Source organism: Agelaius tricolor, unplaced genomic scaffold (genome assembly GCF_023055355.1).
Source record: "Agelaius tricolor isolate 1412-34295 unplaced genomic scaffold, bAgeTri1.0.p SCAF_32, whole genome shotgun sequence".
NCBI lineage: Eukaryota > Metazoa > Chordata > Aves > Passeriformes > Icteridae > Agelaius > Agelaius tricolor.
The window spans coordinates 4,670,770-4,696,072 of record NW_027269292.1 but is presented as its reverse complement, the minus strand read 5'-3'; the positions used below and the strand labels follow the sequence as shown (position 1 = coordinate 4,696,072).

General features: G+C 48.3%; 1 protein-coding gene across 3 annotated transcripts in view; it reads right to left on the bottom strand.

The window, feature by feature from the left end:
- The window catches only part of MAP2K6 (mitogen-activated protein kinase kinase 6), a 68,536-nt gene that overhangs the window by 26,977 nt on the left and 16,256 nt on the right, over positions 1-25,303 (bottom strand). For all 3 annotated transcript variants that reach the window (XM_071451512.1, XM_071451513.1, XM_071451514.1), the window contains exons 2-8: positions 11,631-11,697; positions 10,711-10,759; positions 7,875-7,988; positions 6,226-6,345; positions 5,490-5,606; positions 3,119-3,170; positions 193-320 (exon numbers count right to left, since the gene is read on the bottom strand). In XM_071451512.1, coding sequence (XP_071307613.1) covers positions 193-320; positions 3,119-3,170; positions 5,490-5,606; positions 6,226-6,345; positions 7,875-7,988; positions 10,711-10,759; positions 11,631-11,697 — 647 coding nt within the window. The remainder of the gene's footprint in view (positions 1-192; positions 321-3,118; positions 3,171-5,489; positions 5,607-6,225; positions 6,346-7,874; positions 7,989-10,710; positions 10,760-11,630; positions 11,698-25,303) is intronic.

Below are 25,303 nucleotides of genomic sequence, written 5' to 3'. Positions count from 1 at the left end.
TATTATAGTATTATAAAATAATGAATTAACCTTCTGAGCACATGGAGTCAGATTCATCACTCCTCCCTGCCACAGGGCTCCCTGAAAACACAAACACAGGCTCCCCAAAGGCATCCCCAGGGTAGGTGCTGCTGCTCCTTCCCCCCAGGCTCCTGCTCCTCTGGCTGCTCCCCAGGCAGCTGCTGCACTTACAGCCATGTAGGGTTTGCATCCTGCATCCATGGTTTTAGCCACAGAGTCAACGAGGTACCCGCTGATCCCAAAATCGCACATTTTCACCTGCCCCTGCGTATTGATCAACACGTTAGAGGGCTTTACATCTGCAAGAAGGAACACAGAGCACAGTCACTGTCACCTGGGGGTGCTGGGCCAAGGCACGAGGAGCCCAGCAGGGCCAGGCGTGCCAAAAGCCACTGGCTGTGCTGTGGGGTGTGCAGTGACAGCCCCGTGGGGCTGGCAGTGTCCTGGCAGTGTCCCTGCACCCACACACCCCATCCCTGAGCCAGGGCAGCAGGAGGTGACTCTGAATGCCACCAGAACACCCCAGTGCTCAGGGAATGGTCACGGACAGCAGGGAGCTCACAGGGAGCAGCTCCAAGGGGCTGGGCGGGGTGGTTCTATAGGGTGGTTCTATGGGGTGAACATAGGGGTGATTCTGTGCCAGTGATTCTATGGGGTGATCCCATGGGGTGATTCTGTGGGATCATTCTATAGGGTAATTCTGTCAGGTGATCCTGGGGGGTGATTCTATGGGTGTTTCTGTGGGGTGATCATAGGGGTGATTCTATGCAGTGATTCTATGGGGTGATCCTGTGGGGTCATTCTATAGGGTAATTCTGTGGGGTGATCCTGTGGGGTGATTCTGTGGGATGATCCTATGGGGTGGTCCTCTGGGGTGATCCTGTGCAATGATTCTATGGAGTGATTCTATGGGGTGATCCCGTGGGGTCATCCTGTGGGGTCATTCTATAGGGTAATTCTGTGGGGTGATTCTATGGGGTGATCCTGTAGGGTGATCCTGTGGGGTGATCCTATGGGGTGATCCTATGGGGTGATTCCATGGGGTGTCTGCAAAGGGCTGGAGCTCTGGCAATGCCCTGTAGGTCTGCAGTCGTGCCAGCAAAAGGAAAAACCCACGGGGGAAGGACGTGGGGCAGGAAAGGGTGAAAGGGCTGCAGGGGAAGGAGAGAGCAGCAAACTGAGACAAGGATCAAAGGCTCAGACACCTTTGGGCTCTGGTTTTAAGGACACAAAGCCTGACTGCAGCATGAGCAGCAGCAGGAGAGTGGGAGCTCCCACCCCATGGAAATCAGGCCAGATTCTCCTCTCCCTATTGCTGCCAGATTTGTCTCTTCCCATCGTGGCCACACAAATCCCTGCGTGTTCAGGCTCCTGAGGGCAGCTCCAATCCCCAGCAAAAGGGGAACTGAGGCACCCAGAGCTGGCAGGAGGTGACAGCCAGGGGAGCACAGAGGTGTTCTCCTGCAGAGCAGGGAGCTCTCTCTGAGGCCAATCCCAAATGGAATCCAGCACAGGTGACCCTGCTTTCTCTGGGATGCTCCAAAGGGAGCAAAAGATCCTGAAGATCTGTCCTGAAGATCCTGTGTCTCCACATGATAAAGAATTCAATGGAAGAGCTGCAACACCCTTTGAAGGATGCCAGGAGCTGTGTTTGAGCCCTGCTTATTAGAACTGTGGCTTTACAGCTCGTTAACATCTGCTCTCTAATCAGCATCCTGCAATCAGGTATCCAAAATCCCCACCCATCTGTCACTAGGCTGAAATAAGACAATTTTCTCTGGAAATCAAACCAGTGCACACAGAAACCCAGCAGCCAAGAGGGATTTCCACCTCCTGGGAGTGAGACAGAAGGCAGAAACTCTGCCCCAGCCCCAGGAAGAACAGAGGCAGTGCCACTGCCAGCTCCAGCTGAACTCTGCTGCTTCCCAGGCACTCTGTCCTTCCTCCTCAGGACAAATTGAAAAGGACCCTTTAAAAATAAAGGTGTCAAGCAGCCACTGCAGGTTTGTTTCTGAGAGTGTGCACAGCAGCTTTGAGACCCTCCAGAGGGGAAAGCATAAGAAGGGTTTAAGGAGGGGATTTCTGATTTGATTTGGGGCTGGTTTAGGTGTCAGACTGCTCTGCTGCAAAGGGAAGCTCATGGAAGGGGTGAGGATGGGAGGATGAGGCTGGCAGGGAGATCCCTTGTGGAGTTTTATATATAAAACTTACACACTTATATATATAAAACTTTCTATATATTACTATATTCTAAAAGCTTAAACTCTAATTTTCCACCCTGTGATGTTACACACTTCTATTCAAACTCCACACCCACAATCCCAGTGCTATAATTTAATTTTGGAAGCCTTCTCCAAGGCCTCACATCAATGCAGTTTTCTCCTGGGGGTCAGAGCCTGGCAGCACAGAAAATCTCAAATTCTCAGCAGTAACCAGGCCTCCAACATCCCCTCCCAGTGCACAGAACCTTGGAGCTGGGGCACAAACCTGGGCACAGCCTGCTCCAAGGCTTTCCAAGGAAATTCAGGGAAAAAGGCTGAATTTCACCCAGGTGACGGAGCACACCATGGCTTTAGGGAAACAGCCCTTCCTCCTCCCCTCAGGGAAACACTGGGAGCAGCAGGCAGATTTTAAGGAGCAAACAGCAGCCACTCCTCTGCCTGGGTTTTGCTGCAGTCATGAGATGCTGGGGAGCATTTCTGCTGTCAAAGGCTCACTCTGTCTGGGGTGTTTTGTCCCCTCCCACTGAACACCAGCACAGAGCCATGGAGAAGGGGCACAAACCTGGGCACAGCCTGCTCCAAGGCTTTCCAAGGTCAGGGAAAAAGGCCCTGAATTTCACCCAGGTGATGGAGCACACCATGGGTAGAGGGTTTAGTCATGGCTTTAGGGAAACAGCCCTTCCTCCTCCCCTCAGGGAAACATAGGGAGCAGCAGGCAAATTTTAAGGAGCAAACAGCAGCCACTCCTCTGCCTGGGTTTTGCTGCAGTCATGAGATGCTGAGGAGCATTTCTGCTGTCAGAAGCTGACTTTATCTGGGGTATTTTGGGAGCCCTTGCCAGGCTGAGAGCAGGGCAGGGTGTGCCTGGCACTCACCTCGGTGGATCACAGAGAGCTTGCTGTGGAGATGTTCTAGTGCTTTTACAATCTGAAACAACAAACCCAGAGTCAGTCCCAGCTGGCAGCACCACGAGGAGGAGGAAATGATAGCTGGCTTCACCCCCAGGCCTGCCAGGAGGGCAGGAAAACCACATCCCCCAGGAGTCCTGCACCCTGCCAGCAGCCTGAGGGTTGGTGGGTGCCCAGGATCTTCCTGAGGGCTCCAGGACCTCAGTGAGAAGGGAAAGGAGCTGCAGGAGCCTCCCCAAACCGCCCACTGAGCCAGCTCTCCATCATGTGTGTGGATGGGCACATTTATGGATTATAAACCTCCAACATGTGTGTGAATGGGCACAAATATGGATTATAAACCATAAAGGAGCTGCAGAAGCTTCCCCACACCTCACACTGGTTCAGCTCTCCATTATTTGTGTGGATGAGCACATTTATGGATTATAAACCTCCAACATGTGTGTGGATGGGCACATTTATGGATTATAAACCATAAAGGAGCTGCAGGAGCTTCCCCAAACCTCACACTGGGCCAGCTCTCCATCCTGTGTGTGGATGGGCACATTCATGGATTATAAACCATGAAGGAGCTGCAGAAGCCTCCCCACACTTCACACTGGGCACATTCATGGCTTGTAAACCATAAAGGAGCTGCAGGAGCTCCCCCAAATCTCACACTGGGCCAGCTCTCTGTGTGGATGGGCACATTTATGGATTATAAACCTCCATCATGTATGTACATGGGCACAAATATGGATTATAAACCATAAAGGAGCTGCAGGAGCTTCCCCACACCTCACACTGGTTCAGCTCTCCATCATTTGTGTGGATGAGCACATTTATGGATTATAAACCATGAAGGAGCTGCAGGAGCTTCCCCAAACCTCACACTGGGTCAGCTCTCCATCCTGGGTTGGATGAGCACATTCATGGATTATAAACCTCCAACATGTGTGTGGATGGGCACATTTATGGATTATAAACCATGAAGGAGCTGCAGGAGCCTCCCCACACCTCACACTGGGCACATTCATGGCTTGTAAACAATAAAGGAGTTGCAGGAGCTTCCCCAAACCTCACACTGGCACAGCTCTCCATCCTGTGTGTGGATGGGCACATTTATGGATTATAAACCTCCATCATGTATGTACATGGGCACAAATATGGATTATAAACCATGAAGGAGCTGCAGGAGCCTCCCCAAACCTCACACTGGGCACATTCATGGCTTATAAACCATAAAGGAGCTGCAGGAGCTCCCCCAAACCTCACACTGGTACAGCTCTCCATCATGTGTGTGGATGGGCACATTTATGGATTATAAACCTCCAACATGTGTGTGGATGGGCACAAATATGGCTTGTAAACCATAAAGGAGCTGCAGGAGCCTCCCCACACCTCACACTGGGCCAGCTCTCCATCATGTGTATGGATGGGCACATTCAGAGCTGCAGGAGCCTCCCCACACCTCACACCGGGCACATTTATGGCTTATAAACCATAAAGGAGCTGCAGGAGCTCCCCCAAATCTCACACTGGCACAGCTCTCCATCATGTGTGTGGATGAGCACAATTATGGATTATAAACCATAAAGGAGCTGCAGGAGCCTCCCCACACCTCACACTGGTACAGCTCTCCATCATGTGTGTGGATGGGCACATTTATGGATTATAAACCATAAAGGAGCTGCAGGAGCTCCCCCAAACCTCACACTGGTACAGCTCTCCATCATGTGTGTGGATGGGCACATTTATGGATTATAAACCTCCAACATGTGTGTGGATGGGCACAAATATGGCTTGTAAACCATAAAGGAGCTGCAGGAGCCTCCCCACACCTCACACTGGGCCAGCTCTCCATCATGTGTATGGATGGGCACATTCAGAGCTGCAGGAGCCTCCCCACACCTCACACCGGGCACATTTATGGCTTATAAACCATAAAGGAGCTGCAGGAGCTCCCCCAAACCTCACAGTGGGCCAGCTCTCCATTATTTGTGTGGATGGGTACATTCATGGCTTGTAAACCATGAAGGAGCTGCAGGAGCTCCCCCAAATCTCACACTGGGCCAGCTCTCCATCATGTGTGTGGATGGGCACATTTATGGATTATAAACCATGAAGGAGCTGCAGGAGCTCCCCCAAATCTCACACTGGGCCAGCTCTCCATCCTGTGTGTGGATGGGCACATTTATGGCTTACAAATAACATCAGACCAGGCATGGGAATGGCCACATGGGCTGGCACATGGACCAGCCTCCTCCTGGTGCCCACAGAGCAGGGAGCTCAGCTCAGGCAGGGCCTGGCTTGGAGGAGAAACCCCTTTGCCTGCCCTCCTCACCCTGCTGCTACTCACAGAGACTGCGATTTTCCCCAGGATGTCCTCGGGGATCGTCAGGCCTTTGTCAATGACGTGTTTGTAGAATTTGTCCAGTGAGGTATCCATGAGCTCCATGCAAATCCACACATCTCCCTGCAAAATAAAGCAAGAAGATACCCAGAGATTTGAACAAAACATCTTTCCTTTCCTTTCCTTTCCTTTCCTTTCCTTTCCTTTCCTTTCCTTTCCTTTCCTTTCCTTTCCTTTCCTTTCCTTTCCTTTCCTTTCCCTTCCTTTCTTTCCCTTTCCTTGAAATTTCCTTCCCTTTCTTTGAAATTCCCTTCCCTTCCCCTTTCCCCTTTCCCTTTTTTTGTTTTTTTAAACCCATTCAAAGCTGTCCTGGGCTCTCTTTTCCCTGCTCTGGAATTCAGTGCTGCTGTGCACATTCCCTACCATTTAGGGCATCCCCTTCCCAAAGCAGAGCCACGGTGATTTAGGAGCCCAGAAAATTATCAGGAACTGAGGCTCCCAATGCCCAGCCAGGAAAAGTTCAGCTCTGCAGAGCTGTGCTTCAAGCTCTTCAATAAATCCTCCTTTTCACGTGGATGACACCAAGCCAGGGCAATTTTAACACTATGGGACCAGGCTGTCCCAAAACCACAGTGCCACATCCTTAGGCCAGGACTAAAACCTCCATGTCTAGGTGGAGATTAAACCCCTGGCAGCTGCAGGAAGTGCAGAGAAGTGGGAACTGAGCCCCAGGAAGCCTCACCTCTCTGAAGAGCGCCCCGTAAAAGGTGACAGTGAAGGGACAATCCACTGTCCTCATGGAGATGTCCAGGTCCATCAGCAGCCTCTTCTGCTCCTGGCTGTTCACCGTGGCTCGGATGCGCTGCAGGAATGTTGATTATAACAATTATTAACAGCAGCTCAGGCTGGCTGCCCCAGGGCCTGGCACCACACCTGAGCACCCCCAGCACCCCCTGTGCCGCCCCTCTGCCACCACTTTGTCACAGGCACGTCCCCAGCCCAGCACCCATCAGGTGTTCACAAGGATGTTTATGGGTTTGATCTGTCACATTCACGTTTTCTGAAAAATCCCTTCACCCAGGATTTTTATCCTGGGAAACTCCTCGGAGCAAAAGGAAAACAATTCTTATCTCATTTGATTTTCCTCTGTTTTGCTGCTTTGGAATGTGTTTGGAGATTATTTACCCACAGGTGATTGTTCCCTTGCATTCTGCTGGGAGTTGTTTTCACTCTTTGGCCAATCAGGGCCAAGCTGTGTCAGGACTCTGGAGAGAGTCACGAGTTTTCATTATTATCTTTTTAGCCTTCTGTAAATATCCCTTCTGTATTCTTTAGTATAGTTTATATAGTATTCTTTAATATAATATAGCATCATAAAATAACAAATTAACCTTCTCAGAACATAAAGTCAGATTAATGATTCCTTCCTGCCATGAGGGTCCCTGCAAATACAATATTGACCCAATCCTTCAATATTTTGTCTTATGGACTCATGCTGCAGTGTGAGCTTTCTTAGCCAATCATGTTATGAGACACCAGCCTACAGTACTGCATTCTAAACTCCTTGTTCACCTTTGTAGCTACTTTTATTTTTTTCTGTATCTAGGATGGTCGGGATGGATGGAGATGAGAGATCTCTGCAGCCAGGTCATGGATTTATTGCAAAGGGCCTGGGTGCAGGGCCCTGCTGGGAGCTGCCAGCCACAGCTCAGAGCAGTAAAGAGAGAGGGAGAGAGAGGTAAAGAGAGTGGTAAAGAGGATGAGAGAGCGAGGTTCCTGTTACAATACAATAAATCTTCTTCTGGTTGTGGAACTGGGGGTTTATTGCAAAGGGCCAAGTGCAGGGCCCTGCTGGGAGCTGCCAGCACAGCTCAGAGCAGGACTGAGAGAAGAGAGGGGGAGAGAGGATTAGAGAGAGAGAGAGAGGATGAGAGGATAAGAGGGTAAGGGAGCGAGGTTCCTGCTAAAATACAATAAATCTTCTCCTGTGTTGAATATTCCAATTCTCACTAACCAATCTAGTACAAGATACAAATCCTATACATACAGCCTATAAGAATCACTACATTACCATACTGTGTTACATTTTAAACCCTAAAAACTCCTCTTTGGGCCCTTCTGCCAAGCTGCAGGGTCTGCTCTGAGCCTTGGGCCTGTCTGCAAGCAGAGGGTGTTGTTCCATCAAAAGGGGATCACCTTCAGCAGCCACACCATTGTTTTCCAGTTGTTCAGTAACTGAGGGATCTCAAAGCTTGCTTTCATTTCAATCTCACTGATAGTTTCCACATTCTCAAAATCTTCTGCCAGACAATCATATTGATAAGGCTTTCCTGTTTCACCTTGCCCATCACCCCAGCCCCCAGAAGGGCAGAATGCCCCAGCTCAGGGTACCTTCACTGCCATGATCTGCCCGCTGGGCATGTGCCGCATCTTCTCCACCACGCCGTACGCGCCCCGGCCCAGCTCCGAGATGGGCTCCAGGTCATCGGCCTTCACCTCAAAGTTCTGGGGGACACAAGGCAGCAGAGCCCTGAGGGTTTGTGCTGGGCTCTGACCCCCAGTGCAGCCCTGCAGCCCCCTCAGTGCAGCCCTGCAGCCCCCTCAGTGCAGCCCTGCTGTCCCCCAGTGCAGCCCTGCAGCCCCCTCAGTGCAGCCCTGCAGCCCCCCCAATGCAGCCCTGCTATCCCCCAGTGCAGCCCTGCAGCCCCCTCAGTGCAGCCCTGCAGCCCCCCCAGTGCAGCCCTGCAGCCCCCCCAGTGCAGCCCTGCCTGGCACATCCTCCCCCTGCTGTGCATCCCCTCCCCAGCTGGGAGAAACTCCCAGCCTTGGGAGTTTCTATAGATATAAATTATATATATTATATATAAATAAAAATAAAAATAAATATATACATACATAAATTATAAAATAGTAAATAATATTCAATATAGTTATATAATTTATATAATATACATTTATATTTATATTTATATTTATATTTATATTTATATTTATATTTATATTTATTTATTTTATACCTATATAGTTTAAAGAATATAATATTTAATAGATAAATTATATATATTACATACAGATTATAAATAATGAAATAATAAAAATAATATTCATTATAGTTATGTATAACATATAGTATACAATATTTTTATATAATTTTATATTTTATTTATTTATTTTATTTATTTATTTTATATTTATATATTTTAAATATTATAGTATTAGATATATAAATTATAGTATATAGATTACATAGATATTATATAAATAATAAAATATTCAATATAGTTATATAATTTATATATCTATATATTTTATATTGATATTATATTTATATATCTTAAATAATATAATATTTAATAGAAAAATTATATATATTACATATAGATTATAAATAATAAAATAAAAATAATATTCATTATAGTTATATATAATATATTATATTTCATGTAATTTTATTTTTTATTTATTTTATATTTACACATTTTAAATAATATGATATTAAATAGATAAATTATAGTATATAGATTACATAGCTACTATATAAATAATAAAATACTATATTTCTATATCTTAAATAATAGATTTAATAGATAAATTGTATATCATACATATAAAGATATTTTTTTTAAATATACAATTAACAAATAAATAAAGAAATATAAATAAATATTTATATTTATATTTATATTTATATTTATATTTATATTTATATTTATATTTATATTTATATAAATAAAAAGATAATGCAGGGCAATCAGCCAGCACCATGGTGGCCCCAGAGCTCTGAGGGGACATTGCTGATGGGTCACAACACCCCGGTCCCAGCAGGGGAAGGGTGGGAGGGACCTCGCCGGGGCCACCGGGTCCCTCAGTGCTGCGGAGCATCCTGGGCAGGGCTGGCACGGCAGGGCCATTCCTTCCTGTTGGAGCAGGGATTGGCTCTGCCCCTCTGCTGCACCCTCTTTCCACCTCCCAGCCTCTGCTCCAAACACAAAACCCAAAATGAAAGGAAAGCCTCCAAAATCAGGCATTTCAAACCATTATTGGGTTAGAATTTCACTGCATAAGTTACCCCACTGACACCAAGGCCTATCTTTTGCGTATTTATTGGCCAGCTTTAAAAGTGCTTTGTTTTTGAATTCTGCTGTGCCTTTTCCTCCTATCAAAATCATTGTCCTGGGGTTTGTTTTTTTCCCTGATATATTTTTTAATCCAGGTGGATTGGTTTCCATGCTGCCAGAATAATTTCCTTCCAGGGCAGGAGCATTCACCCTGAGCTCAACTCCTGGAGGAGATGACCTTCAACATTAGCAAAGAGAAATATTTTGGGTGAAGGCTTTCAACCAGCAAAGGAACTGCAGAGGAGAGTAAAACAACCCTGTTAGCAAGCCCCTTGCTGGGTAATGGTCATTTCCAGGGGATTAGCTGCACCTCAGTGCAGCAAGGAAGGAATTTCCATGGTGGAAAATATGCAGGGAGCCCACGTGCCAGGGGAGGCAGAGGGTGATGCTGGGCAATGCCAAGCTCCAGCTCCCACCCACACAGCCCTGCCTGAGGAGCACAAAAACCAGGGGGCACTTTGGTATTTCTGCCTGCATGTGGCTCACAAACCCCCAGAGCTCAGGAGCTCCCAGGCTGGAGCTTCTCAGCTTTTATTCCTCCAGCAGCTGCTTTTTCTTTCAGGTGAAATGGGCTTTTAATGTTAATTATAACATCATAATGTTAATGATAACAATTATTAACATTATAATGTTAATGATAACATTATAATATTATAATGTTTTATATATATAAATTATATGTTAAAATATATAAATTATAATGTTAATTATATATATAAATAATATATAAATTATACAAATATAAATATAAATATAAATGTAAATATAAATATAAATGTAAATATAAATGTAAATATAAATATGTTATATAAAAATTATATGTTAAAATATATAAATTATAATATTATATATATGAATAAATTATATAAAATATAAATACTATATATACAAAAATATATGTTAACATAGATAAATTATAATGTTAATTATATATATATAAATAAATTATATATATATATATATATATATATATATATAAATTATATGTTAACATATATAAATTATAATGTTAATTATAATTTTCTGCCCTTTCTGGGGGGTTGAAGTGAAGCAAAGCACAAGCAGCCAGCCCAGGATGGTCTCTGGTCCCAGAGGTCTCTCACTCTTACCTCCTCACCAATAGAGATGCAGGCTTTGGAGTCCAGATCTCTGGGTGGCCTGCATGAAAAAGAAAGGAAAAAGATTTGAAATATTCCCTACAAAGATCAATTTTCCCTCAGTGACTAAATCCAGCCCCCAAACCATCCCCTCACACCTTCCCTGCAGCCCTGAGCAGCCTCCTGGCTCTGCAGGATCAGCAGATCCACAAAGTCACCCCAAAAAAAGGGGGAAAAAAGCAACTGGAGCTGGCATTTCTCACACCCAGCCTGCCCCTGCAGGACCCCAGAGGGATTCACTGGGAAATCCAGGCAAGCACCAAATCCCTGCCAGCCTGCAGGAAAAGTGCATTAAATGGGCAGGAGCATCCAAAGCTGCTGTAAATCATCACCTCAGTCACACAGCACGGGCTGACAGGCTAAAAACACTCAAACCACAGAAGCAAAGAAAGCCAGGCAGGCTGGGGATGCACAAAGGGCCCCAAAACCAGAGGGATTCCCTCTGCAAGGCTGGGCAGGCAAGGGCATGAGTTTCATGCCTTGACCAAATGCCTGCTGCTCAAACTGGTGCCAAAGTGCCACACCAGTAAAAACTGGGGGCTCATTCTGGTTTTTAACTTTTTCTTTTTTTATCTTTTTCTTCTGCTCTTTATCTTTTTATCTTTTACTGCCTCGTCCAGCAGCACAAGAGACTGAATGATGGGGCTGAGACCCGCTGGGAAATGCAAGGGCTGAGAAATCGTCACAGAATCCCAGAATGGTTTGGGTTGGAAGGGACCTTAAATGTCATTTAATTCCACTCCCTGCCATGGGTAGGGACAACTTCCACCATCCCAGGGTGCTCCAAGCTCCATCCAAGTGCCAGCCAAGGCTGGAGGGCAGCTGGGCTTCGTGGTTTGCTTTTCATTCTGCCCCAGCGCTTGCAGACTTACGTGGAGCTTGTCTGTGGTTGCTCAAATGCTTCCTTAGGAATTTTCAGCCCAGGGTTTCTCTTCTTGCCTGTAAAACAAGAAAGAGGCAGAGTTAAAGAAAGGCACTTCTTGGTGGTTGTTGTTGTTTGGGATGATTTGTTTGGGGTTAATTTGCAAAACACAGCTTGTCTGTATTTGTTGAGCTCATTTAACAGAAATGCCCAGCCAGGCTGGTGGGGCAGACTCAGGGCACAGAGTTCAAACAGAAAGTGCCTTTGTTCAGCAGGGTTTCATTAAAACCTGTGAGCTCTGCCTGCCAACTTGGTCCAGAAAACAGGCAAGAGCTCTGGCAAAGGCAGCCCAGGAGAACATGCAAAGGGAAAGGTATTTCTGCTCCTACCCACATAGGAACCCTTCAAACGCTTCTCAGATTTAAAACCATTCCAGATACAGAACTTCAAACCCTGGCAGGATGAAACATCTTCTGAAAATTGCATCTGAAAGTGCAGATTGTGATTCTGTTTAACTGCACCTTTCATCTCCTGGTCACTACAGTTATGCAAACCCAGCACAAATAAAGGAGAGTTCAAGTTTGGAGGCTTCAAAGCCATTTGTTTCTATTCCCACTGACCAGCCAAGTTTTCTGAGCTGAGAAACACAAGAAGCTTTTTATGACTGCACAGATCCAGCCCCTGGGAGAAGACAGCCTGGAAACATCACTCATGGCACCAAACCCCAAGGGAAACATCTGCCTGCTTGCCTGGGTGATAAAATCCCCCCAAAAGGCACAAGCATCTTACTGAGGTAGTCAGCATTTTTAATCCAACCATTTCTATTAATTACTCTTATTTTTTTTAAGCAGGAGTTTTACTCTCTGTCCCAACCCTCTCTCTCAAACTTCACCTATAATTCGGCCTATCCCCCCCAAAAAAGGCACAATTTAATTGAGGTATTCGGCATTTTTAATCCAACCATTTCTATTAAATAATCTTTTTTTTTTAAGCAGGATTTTCACTCTGTTCCCAACCCTCTCTCTCAAACTTCACCTATAATTTCGTCCATCCATATACTCGACCTGTAATTTGTTCCATCCCCCCAAAAATGGCACAAGCATCTAATTGAGGTATTCAGCACATTTAATCTAACCATTTCTATTAATTACTCTTTTATTTAAGCAGGATTTTCCCTCTCTGTTCCCAATCCTCTCTCTCAAAGTTCACCTATACAAGTCTGAATTTGTTTTTCCTTTTGACACATCAATAGATGCCTGTGCATCCCAGTGCCAGAGGGGTGCTGGATCAAAGGGCAGCACCCAGGGTGGAAAATGACCTGTATGAATCAATTAATCAATTCAGATTAGCTTTTCTTTTTTTTAGAGTTTTGGTTTTGGGTTGTTTTGTTGCTGTTGTTGCGGGTTTTTTAATTTTGTTTTTGTTTGCGTTTTTTTAAAAGATTTTTTTGTTGTTTGGGTTTGGGGTTTTGGTGGAGGTTTGTTTTTTTTTTTCCAATTTTAGTGGGTTTTTTGGTGTTTTTTAGTATTTTTTTTCTTCATCTGCTCCAAAAAAATGGACAAAATTTGACAAAGTCATTCCAGGATGGGGCAGGCTGCAAGAACCCAGCTGACACCTCATGGGAACAGCATTTATTGGAAACCCCTATGCACACTCACTGCTGGGACTAAAAATCAACAGAGCTGTAAATGCACACAGGGGAAAAAATGGGGAAAAAACCCTCAATTCTCTGCTCCCAGGAGCTCCCACGCTCACACAGGAAAAGCAAAATAAAAGCAGCAAGGTCATGGAGAGCACAAAGCACAGCTCTGAGCTTTCCCAAAAAGTAAAAGCTGGTGTGTAAGGACGCAAAACCTGCCCTAAAAAACAGTGAGGGAATTCCTACAGTGAGCAGAGCTGCTCTTTGACCCCTTTCCTTCCAGTTTTTTGGTTGTATCCAAGAGGCAGAAGTGAGGAGCAAACCCTGCTGGTGCTGGTGCTCCAGATTCCCTCTCCAGATTCCTCTTATCCTAAAAAAGGAATCTCAAAAATACAGGTCTGGCAGTGCAGGCCAATGCGGTTTGAACACTGAAGATCTTCAGCAAAGTTTTATTCTGTTGAGTTTTCCATTCAGGATGAGTGGGACTCTTTGGAATGGGACTCTGGCTGGAAAATTTGGGGTTTTTTTCCCTTCCTGGGTTCTGGTGGGGTTTTGGGTTCTGCTCATTCTGGGCTTCACCACCTTCACCTACACAGTCAAGGACGTGCTAAGGAGCATAGCCCAGGAGTGAAATCCTGCAAAGACCAAATTTTACTGGGGATTTTGGGGTGATTTGGGCTCTTTGGGGCGGCATCTTGGGGTTTGGCCCTTCCTGGGCCATGGTGGGGATGGAGGAACCATTTTGGTTTGTAGAGTTCTCCTCCATCTGTGCTTTGAACATTGAAGATCTTCAGCAAATTTTTATTCTGTTGAGTTTTCACTTCAGGATGAATTCTCTTTGGAATGGGACTCTTTGGAGTGGGACTCTGGGTAGAAAATTTGGGATTTTTTGCCCTCCTTGGGTTGTGTTGGAATTTAGGGTTGGGAAGCCAAAGCACTGTTGGGGATCCACATTGATTTGCAGAGTTCTCTGGTGCTGGTGCTCCAGATTCCCTCTCCTGCCCAAGCTGTGCCAGGAGCACCTCAGATCTGTGGGATATTTAATCCCACAGGGGAGAGCTGTTCTGGATGCTGGTATGTTATCCTAAAAGAGGAATCTCAAAAATACAGGTCTGGCAGTGCAGGAAAACAAATTCCCTGCAAACAAATTCCCTCCAAACAAATTCCCTGCTCCTCCGGCCTTTCCCAAGCTGCCATCCCAGCCTCTCTCTGCATCCTCAAGGAAATGAGACAGGCGCAGGAAAGGCATCTTCAAACTGATTTTGCACAGGAAAAGAAGACACAAAAATCCACCAAACTGCCTGTGGAGGAACTAACTGCTTCTTTTAGGGCTGAACTGTCCCTGTGAGCACTCAGCAGCTCCTCCTGGCAAACCCCAAGGATTCACTTTGCTGCAGTCACACTGGCACGACCGAAATCAAACAAGAAACGGGCACAAATTTGCTCTGTTATTCACTTTGCTCCATTTATCCTTCAAGGCTTTGCTTGCACTACCCTGTGGGCTGTCCCCAGGCTCAGGAACCTGCTGTGGGAGGGAGGGAGAAAATGAATCCACTGGGAATTTTGACTTGAACTGCACCCAGAACAGGTTGTGCAGTGTTGAATCTTATCTTGGTTCATGAGTGGTGTCAGCAGAACCAGGGAGCAAAAAGCCAAACCCAAATAAACACGAAAAGCCTTTCCTCCTAGGGAAATAAAATCTGCATTTTGGGGAGTTTATTTTCCTTGTCTCTTCTTCACAGAATACAATATTTTGAAACTTTGCCATTTTTTTGAAGCACAATCTGTCCGTGCCTCGGAGCTGCCAAGGCACAGGCAGAATTTACCATTCTTTGGGGTTTTCTTTTCAAGAAAGAAGAAAGCAACAGCAGCAGCTTGAGTAAGACGTGGATTCCATGATGGCAGCAGGAGGAGGGATGGGAAATGGGAATTGCCATGGCCAGGATTTGCACCTGCAGCAGCCAGAGGTGTGTGGGTGGTGGGGGCTGTGCTGACTTTATGGTTATTGAATGAATCCTGGGCTGAAATCAGGCGATTTCATGGCTTTTAACTGGATCAGGCCAAATTTCTGAGCTCCTTTTGTTCCAACATGCAAAGCACTCGTCCCTCCAAGCCTCTGGGGCCAAGGTCTGTGAGTGGTTTGCAGGAAGCAGCAGCAATCCTGAGCAGGGCACTGCTTTAAACCCAAAATCAGCAGCAGAGCCACCCCAGCAGGCTGCAAGGGGATGCAGGAACCCAGATCCCCCTTCACTCCAGAATTCAGGAGTCCAGCTCACACCACTGACTTTCTCCCCCAACACAAACACACTTAAAAGGCTTTTTAAAAAAAAAAAAAAAAAAAGGAAAATAATATTTGGAAGTCTGAAGATCAGTTCTGTTCAATAGGAACTGCCAAGCAAGTGTCTCCGTGTCAAAATAAAATCCTCCAGTTTGCCAGAGCAGACTCAGCTTGGGGAGCATTAAAATCATCTGCACAGGAGCTCCAAATGCGGGGGCAGCTTAATAACACACAAAATGGGATGGTACCTGCACCATGCACCAGAAAACCAGTATTTTCCAGAGTGTTTTTGTGAATCATGACTATTTTTAGCTTTGTTTCCTGGACAAAACCACCGTGTGTGTTTATCTGTGCTGCCTGTGGCCCCTCTCAGCCCTACCTGACACAGAAACTGAGCTTTTGGAGATTGCAAATCTGGGCAAAGCAGGTGGTTCAATAACAGAGTCAGGGACTGAAAGACAAAAGCCACCCAAGGCAGGCACCAGGAATCCACACAGGTGCTTCAGACACCGAACAAAGCACAGGGCTCCAGCCTGGGGCACATCCCAGCAGTGCAGAGGGGATTTCCTGCAATCCCTGGGGATTTGCAATAAGGAAAGCCCCGGTGAACCACCACACACAGCTCCAAGTCTAAATGTGGCTCCTTCTGCAGAGGGCTCTGCTGGTGGCTCAGCAGATGGGATGGTGCATCTGCTCCCCAGCACCCAAAAAACCACAAATTTTCTGTGTAAACAAGCCCTGGAGCTTTGCTGGTCCCTGAGCCTTCGAGCTAAAGCTCATTTGAGAGCTCTCCCTGCAATTTGGCACATGGAGACATCCACAAGCACTTGACTCCAAAGCCAAGTTTGAAGAATAATTGAGGGAGAAAGAACCAAGCCTGGTTTGGAGTGATGCTGAGAGACATCTCCAGAATGCAGTTTTGATAAACAAAACTTCCAGGGTGTCTGTGACATTAAGCAGAAGCTTAAATCTACTTGCTTTTAGCAAAGAAAACCCCAAAACCTCACAGTAAACACTGAACTGGTGCTGCAGAAGGTGTCACCTTTACAAAGCAAGTTTCCTGGAAATTCTTCCCTGCAAGCTCCCTCTCAGGATGAGAGGAAACAGCCTCAAGCTGTGCTCTGTGCTCTCCATGACCCTGCTGCTTTTATTTTGCTTTTCCTGTGTGGGATTGGGAGCTCCTGGGAGCAGAGAATTGAGGGGTTTTTCCCCAAGTTGTGCCTGGGGAGGTTCAGATTAGAAATAAGGAGGAATTTCTTCTCCAGAAGAGTGGCCAGGGCAGTGGTGGCATCACCACCCCTGAACAGACATGGGGACGTGGTTTAGTGGTGACCTTGGAAGTGCTGGGTTAATGTTTGGATTCCATGAGCTTGGAGAGCTTTCCCACCCTTAATGATTCCCTGATTTTGGGGTTCTTGTTTGGATTCCACATTCTTGTTTGGATTCCAAGCTCTCCAAGAGCTTGGAGAGCTTCTCCACCCTCGATGATTCCCTGATTTTGGGGTTCTTGTTTGGATTCCATGAGCTTGGAGAGCTTCTCCAACTTCAGTGATTCCCTGATTTTGGGGTTCTTGTTTGGATTCCATGAGCTTGGAGAGCTTTTCCAACCTCAGTGATTCCCTGATTTTGGGGTTCTTGTTTGGATTCCATGTTCTTGTTTGGATTCCAAGCTCTCCATGAGGTTCTTGTTTGGATTCCAAGCTCTTGTTTGGATTCCAAGCTCTCCATGAGCTTGGAGAGCTTTTCCTTCCCTGAGTTTGGGGTTCTTGTTTGGATTCCATGAGCTTGGAGCTTCTCCACCCTCGATGATTCCCTGATTTTGGGGTTCTTGTTTGGATTCCATGTTCTTGTTTGGATTCCAAGCTCTCCATGAGCTTGGAGAGCTCTTCCACCCTCAATGATTCCCTGATTTTGGGGTTCTTGTTTGGATTCCATGAGCTTGGAGAGCTTTTCCTTCCCTGATTTTGGGGTTCTTGTCTGGATTCCACAAGCTTGGAGAGCTTTTCCACCCTCAGTGATTCCCTGATTTTGGGGTTCTTGTTTGGATTCCACAAGCTTGGAGAGCTTTTCCACCCTCAGTGATTCCCTGATTTTGGGGTTCTGAGGGCAGCACTTGGCTGCAGCACCCCTGGAAGCTCCTGTGCCCCAGAACTGACCCCGACTGCTCCTGCAGGGCCCAACCAACCCCAAGAACCAAACCAGACCTGAGAGAAAAATTGGGACAGGAAAAAAAAACCCTGACTCAATGAAAACACATTAAACACTTCCCTGTGAAGATCTCAAAACCAGTTCCTGAGGGAGGGGAGGAAAGCACATTTTCCAAGGGGCTCCTTAACCTCTTCCCACTGACAGAGCACAGGGATGGGTGCTTTAACCCCCCTCAATTAAACAGCAATATTTAATTGAAAAATGAAACTTCAGAATTTCAGTGAAAAGAGCAGAGAATAACAAAGAAAGGGAGGACAGAAGAATTTGCTGCCCGCATGGGCTGTAACAGAAAATAAACTTTGACTTCTGAAGGAAAATCCCAGTCTCCAGACTTTTCACTGCAGTCAAAAACTTTTTATGATATAATCCAAAATAAATGGTTCCTTGCCACAAAAAGCTCCTATTTCCTTCAAAGGATATTAACTAGTTCTGTCTTCACCACAATTTATTATTAAAAATGTGTTCAATAGCCATGTAGCAACATTTCCTTTCAAGCAACACTCTTAGTCATAGAACTTGCTGGTAAAATTTCACAGGCAGGAAATGCCTCTTTCTCCCATTTTTTAGGAGATAAAAGTGGCTCATTTATGATTCCTGTCTCTCCCAAGGATTTTTTGTGTGATTTCTTGGAAGGTTTTGAAAGCTAAATGATCTGGTTTTCCCCTATCAGCTGCAGTCTCTCTGTGTGAGCAAACTCCCACCTCAAAAACGAGGGCAAACTGGGAATGTTTGGTGGGTTTCCATGGAAGAAAAGTGAATTTTGGCAGCTCCCAAGGCTCCACAACCCGAGTCTGACCTGATCCTGAAGCGCCACTTTGCAGAGGGACAGGACCCACGGCCATGGCTGAGGTGCAAAACTCCCAACCCAGATGGTTCTGGCAAAACCAAGGAATTAAGAATATTTCATTTGTGTCCAGCCACCCTGGAGATGCTGAGCAGGAGGAAGTTCCTCGTGCAAAGCCTTGGTGTGCAAGGGGCTTCTTTTATCCACAGCTCTGCTCCAGCCCACATTTCAACAACAATGGTGGGTTTGGTGCTATCAGAGAAAAGTTAAAGCCTTGCAGGACACCTGGAAATGCCCAAATCTCTGAGAAATTCACTTGTGAACCCTCCTGGACACAAACACTGAGATATCTCAAAGCAGCACCCAGGACAGAGCAGGGTCACCATGAGCAACTGCTGCTGTAGGTGTAGCACCCTTGTATTTAAATATATTTTGACAAAACGAACAAAAAAGTGAAAAAAAATATTTTTAGCAAGTATTACAAATCATCTCACGGGTTCATTATTTATATTTGTGAGTTCTTGTGGCTGTTTCTCAGAGCATCCTGGCACAGCTGAGGGCTGGGGATGTCCTGTCTGTCACCTGCCCCAGCTCATCACCACTGCCCAGTGCTCAAGGTCTGAAGCCCTCAATCCTGCCCAGGTCTCTCCCCCAGGGAATTCAATTCTTCCCCCACACGTGGGGACATCCCAGGCCAGTGAGAGAGGAGCATTCCTGGTGTCCCCAGGGTCAGACCCTGCCCACTCCTGACTAAACAAGGGCCACGAGCACAGCCCGGGGCTCCCTGTGAGCTGAAAAATGAAAACACACACAGAGATGACAAAGTCTCCTCTCAGTGAGTGGGCCTGAGGAGAAGCCCTGCTGCTGGAGCTGTACCAGGGCTCCTGCTGGCTCCACCCCAGCTGAAATGGAAACCCAGCCCTCCCAGAGAACAAAGAAGGGGAACATTCCTCGAGCAGCCACTTGTGGTGGGTTTTGTAGCACAAAACCCACATCCCCACGTGTCACCTCCACAGTGATTTCTGCACCACCACCTTCCTCCCACAGGCTCCAAAGAGGTGAAACCCGCTGAAATTTGTGGAAGCAGGCTCTGGATTTTGGATTTAAATGCCTTTGGGATGGAGCTGCAGGTGATAAGGAGGGGGGTGCTGGTGACAGTGGTTTGGTGACCGTGGTGGGGAGGCACAAGCTTAAAATCCACTTTCTTTTAGCAAAGAAAACCCCAAAACCTCACAGTAAATACTGAACTGGTGCTGAAGAAGGTGCCACCTTTACAAAGCCTTTCCTGCAGGTTCCATCTCAGGATGAGAGGAAACAGCCCCAAGCTGGGCCTGGGAAGGTTCAGATTAGAAGGTTCTCTCACCCCTTCTGCCCCTCTGGCTGGGTTGTGTGCCTTGGCAACATTCTGGTAAAGGTGCCTAAATGCCCTTTGTGCCAGGGACAGGCTGGGTGAGTGGCTGAGCTGTGCCCACCATCCAGTTTGTAAATGCAGAGTTTTAGCCAAGCCCCAATTTCTGGAGAAAACCAAAATCCAGGTGTTCATGTAAGCACCAATGGTACAGAAAAGTGGGTCTGAAAATCTGGTTTAGGACCCCTCATTAAGCCACAAAAAAAATTTAATATGTAAGAGATGTTTAAAAGCTGTAGAAGTTTCCAGCAAAAAGCCAAGGGACGGGATGAGGTGGATTTGTGCTTTATTTTTCTCTTTGAAACCTGAGGGAGCTGCTCTCCCTTAGCCCTGCCAGAAAGTGGCCAAGTGCCACTGGCTGCTCCTCCACCACTGCAGCTGGATGTGCTGGAAGCCATGGAGATGGCCCAGGGATGGTGGTGCAGGACAGGGACATTCCCCACACCTCCTTTATCTGTGCCTTGCCTCGTGGCTGTTTGCAGCAGCTCCTTGGAAACAGCAAAACTGAGATGTGTCTCCTTAACAACACTGCTGGGCTGCAGGGGAATGGAGCTGAACCTGCCACGCTCCTGGGGCTGAGGTGGCTCCCAGCTCCAGCCTCTCCTCCTCTGCTCTGGATGCCATGGAGCTGCTGGCACATCCGGCCCTGAGCACCAGCCCCACGGTGTCCACACTGCAACTCACACCTTCGTGCATGAATTAAAGCAGTATTTATTTTCCTTTCTGTCTTTAGGAGTCATATTTTGGGTCAGGCAGCAGGGAAGGCAGGAGCATTTTCATGGCTGTGGTGAATTCTTACAAGAGAGTATACCAAGAGCATTTTTATGGCTGTGGTGAATTTTTACAAGAGAGTATACCAAGAGCACTTTCATGGCTGTGGTGAATTTTTACAAGAGAGTATACCAAGAGCACTTTCATGGCTGTGGTGAATTTTTACAAGAGAGTATACCAAGAGCACTTTCATGGCTGTGGTGAATTTTTACAAGAGAGTATACCAAGAGCACTTTCATGGCTGTGGTGAATTTTTACAAGAGAGTATACCAAGAGCACTTTCATGGCTGTGGTGAATTTTTACAAGAGAGTGTACCAAGAGCACTTTCATGGCTGTGGTGAATTCTTACAACGTGTACCAAGAGAGCACAGCAGGAAACCCTGAAGCCCTGGCACACCACAGGAGCAGAGGATGCTGCACTGGCATCCCAGCTTAATCCCTGGCATGGCCTGGCATGGCCTGGCACAGCGACCCCACTGACCAGGCACCAGCTGATCCCAAACTCCCCATGACACCATCAGCACCCACAGGCAATGGTGGGGATGCAACTCACTGTCCTGTCCTGAGGGTGGCCATGGCCAGCTCCTGTCTGTGCCCCAGCACCCAGATGTGTCCCAGCATGTGTCTGTGCACCAACATCCAGCTGTGCCCCAGCATCCAGATGTGTCCCAGCATGTGTCTGTGCACCAACATCCAGCTGTGCCCCAGGATCCAGATGTCTCCCAGCATCCAGATGTGCCCCAGCACCCATCCCTGAACCCAACACCCACCCCTGTCCCAGCACCCAGATGTCCCAGCACCCATCCCTGTCCCAGCACCCATCCCTGTCCCCAGCACCCATCCCTGTCCCAGCATCCAGATGTCCCAGCACCCATCCCTGTCCCAGCACCCCCGTCCCAGCATCCAGATGTGCACCAGCACCCACATATCCCCAGCAGCCCTCCATGTCCTCAGCACTCCTCCATGTCCCCAGCACCCATCCATGTCCTCAGCACCCACCTATCCATGTCCCCAACACTCACCCATCCCTGCCCCAGCACCCATCCGTGTCCCAGCACCCATCCCTGCCCCAGCACCCATCCGTGTCCCTAACAGCCAGATGTGCCCCAGCAGCCACCCCTGTCCCAGCTCCACCCCTTGCCCCAGGCTCTCTCCACCCTCCACCTCAGGGATGCACTCGCTGCTCTGACTCAGCCCCACAAGCTGTAATGAACTCTTTGGGCAGGAGAGGCTCCAAACCAAAATAGCAGGGCTGTGCAGGGAGAGGTGAGGTGCACCCGCTGAACTGGGGCAGCCTTGAGCAGAGCCAGGGTTATTTGTGTCCCTGCTGAGGCACCCACACGGCCCAGACAAAGATCTGCAGCTCTGCTGCCAGGTAAAATCACAAGGGCAGAGCTTGGTGCCTGCCTCAGCCCGGCCTCCAGCAGGAGAAGCTCTGAAGAGCAGCAGAAGAAAACTGGAACTGTTTTGCTGGAACAGGCAGAGCAGGGAGCTCTGCAATAAGGACTCCAGCAGACTCAATCTGCGGCTCCTGTGGTGCAGACACGGACAGAAATGTCACCAAACTCTGCAAATATCAGGAGCTATTTGCCTGCCTTTCAGCAAGCTCTGTATTTCAGTAATTCCATTTTGAAGGTAATTTCCTGATTGGGGCTAATCTCTTTTACTCTGCCCATTTTCCTCTTAACACACCCTGCAAAAGGGCTGCAGGCTGCTGGGTTACTCGTGACAATACTGAAACCAGAGGATGCCATTTCTCCTTGTTTATCTGCACATTTTGGTTACCAGAGTCTGTCTGTCCCTCTGATAAGAGTGCATTTCCAAATCTCAGAGGAGTTCAGACCCGCTGAGTGCAAAGACAGAGATCAGAGGTGGGATCCTGTGCAAGACATGCCCTGGAGGGGGCTGCAGGGACCCCGGGCAGCTGATACAGCTTTGAGGCAGCTCTGGAACCCCCCACCAAACAGACCTGAGCCCCCCACAGCTCCTGCAGGGAGCTCTGGGACAATCCCAGGCTGGAGCAGCCATCCAGCAGGTTTTGTGGGACACCAGCAGCCAGGGCCAGTGTGCAGATGAAGGCTGGTGGAGATGATCCTACAGCTGTGGGTGTTTAGGATCCTCTGTGTCCTGGGGAAGTCACTGACACCTCACTGAGCAGTTCCATGGGCTCCCACACTGGCCTGGACATCCCAGCACCATGGACTGCACTTCCCACTGGGCTCTGTCCCATTTCCCCTACCCCATTCCAGTGCTGGCCTGCAAGAAAGGAAAGGGGGGAGAGGAAATGGGGCTCTGAGTGCCCATTTGTACACTCAGGGATCGGCAGAGAGCAGCCACATGATGCTAATGGGGAGGTGACAACAAACAGCTTTGCCAGACAATGGCCCTTCCCAGTTACTGTCCCTCCCCAGTGAATGTGACTGTCCCTCCCAGTTGCTGTCCCTCCCCAGTTACTGTCCCTCCCCAGTGAATGTCCCTCCCAGTTGCTGTCCCTCCCCAGTGACTGTCCCTCCCCAGTTACTGTCCCTCCCCAGTGAATGTCCCTCCCCAGTTACTGTCCCTTCCCAGTGAATGTCCCTCCCAGTTACTGTCCCTCCCCAGTGACTGTCCCTCCCCAGTGACTGTCCCTTTCCAGTTACTGTCCCTCCCCAGTGAATGTCCCTCCCAGTTACTGTCCCTCCCAGTTACTGTCCCTCCCCAGTGAATGTCCCTCCCAGTTACTGTCCCTCCCAGTTACTGTCCCTCCCCAGTGAATGTCCCTCCCAGTTACTGTCCCTTTCCAGTTACTGTCCCTCCCCAGTGAATGTCCCTCCCCAGTGAATGTCCCTCCCAGTTGCTGTCCCTCCCCAGCCCAGTCACTTCCAGTCTGTGCAGGGAACAGTGTGGGGCCCCTGGTCCTGTTGCTGCTGAGCTGCTGCCAGCAGTGGTGCTGGCACCTGCAGAGGTGCCAAGGGCAGCCAGAGCCCTGCCCTGCCACCCTGCCCTGGGTGCCCTGGGTTTATTTCTCCTTACCCAGCCAGCAGCTGCAGAGCAGCCCCAAATCCATGGGTGCTGATGGGACACAGGAGTGCTCTGCTGCCTCCAGCTTTCAGCACAGGCCATGGCAGGTGGGAATGTGAAAATCCCTCTTGCAACACTGTGCTGAACCCAGCTCCAACGGCCTGGGGGAAAGGGCACAACTCCCCCCAAACCCCTGTGCACACCACAGGGTGGCATCACCACCCTGCAGGAGCAGCACCTGATCCCAGGGAATTCCACCCAAACCTCTGGGGCAAGGCTGAGCCCAGCAGCAGCCCTGGAGATCCCACACAGCCTCCTCCCAGCTGCTACAAGTGGGAATGCTCAACTCTCTCCTGATTCACCCCAGCTGCTCAAGGGGCTCTGTGAGGAGCAGGCACAGCCTCAGACACATGGGATGAAGATGAAGATGGGAGGAGGTGGTGCTGCAAGGGATGGAGCACCCACAAATTTCAGCCCTAATAACCCCATCCATGGCCATGGGTGACATGGAGAGCCACAAACATCCCTGTGGGAAGGGGATCACCAGTGGCATCACCACCTGCAGGAGCAGCATCTGATCCCAGGGAATTCCTCCCAAAGCTGGGGCAAGGCTGACCCCAGCAGCAGCCCTGGGGATCCCACAGGGTCCCACACACCCTCCTGCTCAGGAGGAATGCTCAGCTCTCTCCTGATTCACCCCAGCTGCTCAAGGGGCTCTGTGAGGAGCAGGCAGAGCCTCAGACCCCTGGGATGAAGATGAAGATGGGAGGAGGTGGTGCTGCAAGGGATGGAGCACCCACAAATTTCAGCCCTGATAACCCCATGCATGGCCATGGGTGACATGGAGAGCCACAAACCCCCCCGTGGGAAGGGACCCACGAGGATCTCACCAACTCCCAGAGCTGCACAAGCCTTGTCAGTGTGTCCCCTCTGCCTGGTGTGTGCAGTGAGGAATTCAGGCTAAACCACCCCTGCTGCTGTGGGCTCTGAGTCACATCCAGCAGAGCAAGGGACCTCCATGGATGAGCATTTCAGCAGCTGCCAAAGGATGCAGCCCACAAAATGCAGAATTCCATCTTTGTCCCTCTCCAACAGCCTGACAGGCACCAGGACCAAAGCTTCTCACTCCCTCTCACCTTCCCCTGCTTAAATTTGCTTTTCCACCCAGCAACTTAACTTAAAGCCTCCCTTCCACTCCTCCCATCAAACACCCTCAAATCTTAAGAATCACCCACTGCTGCACCACAGGGAAGCTGCAAGGAATCAGGTTCAAGGCTGAGGGAAATGCTAGAGGTATCCTCCTAAAGAACTTGGTTTTCTGCTCCTCGGGGTCACTGGAGCTGCATCCCTGGTGCCTTCCAGCAGTGGGATGGCCACATCCTCCTGCTGCTCTGGGAAATACGTGAGGGTGATGGAGATCCCACAGAGCAACAGAGGCCACTGAGCCTCAGGGCCTCCCCCTTCCCCTGTACCAGGAGAAATCCCAGCGCTGGAGCTCTCTCTGGGCAGGCACTCCCCCAGGCAGCAGCACACCATAAACCATCAATCACACCCCATTTTCCCTCTGCCAAGAGCTCCCCTGCCTCCCCATCCC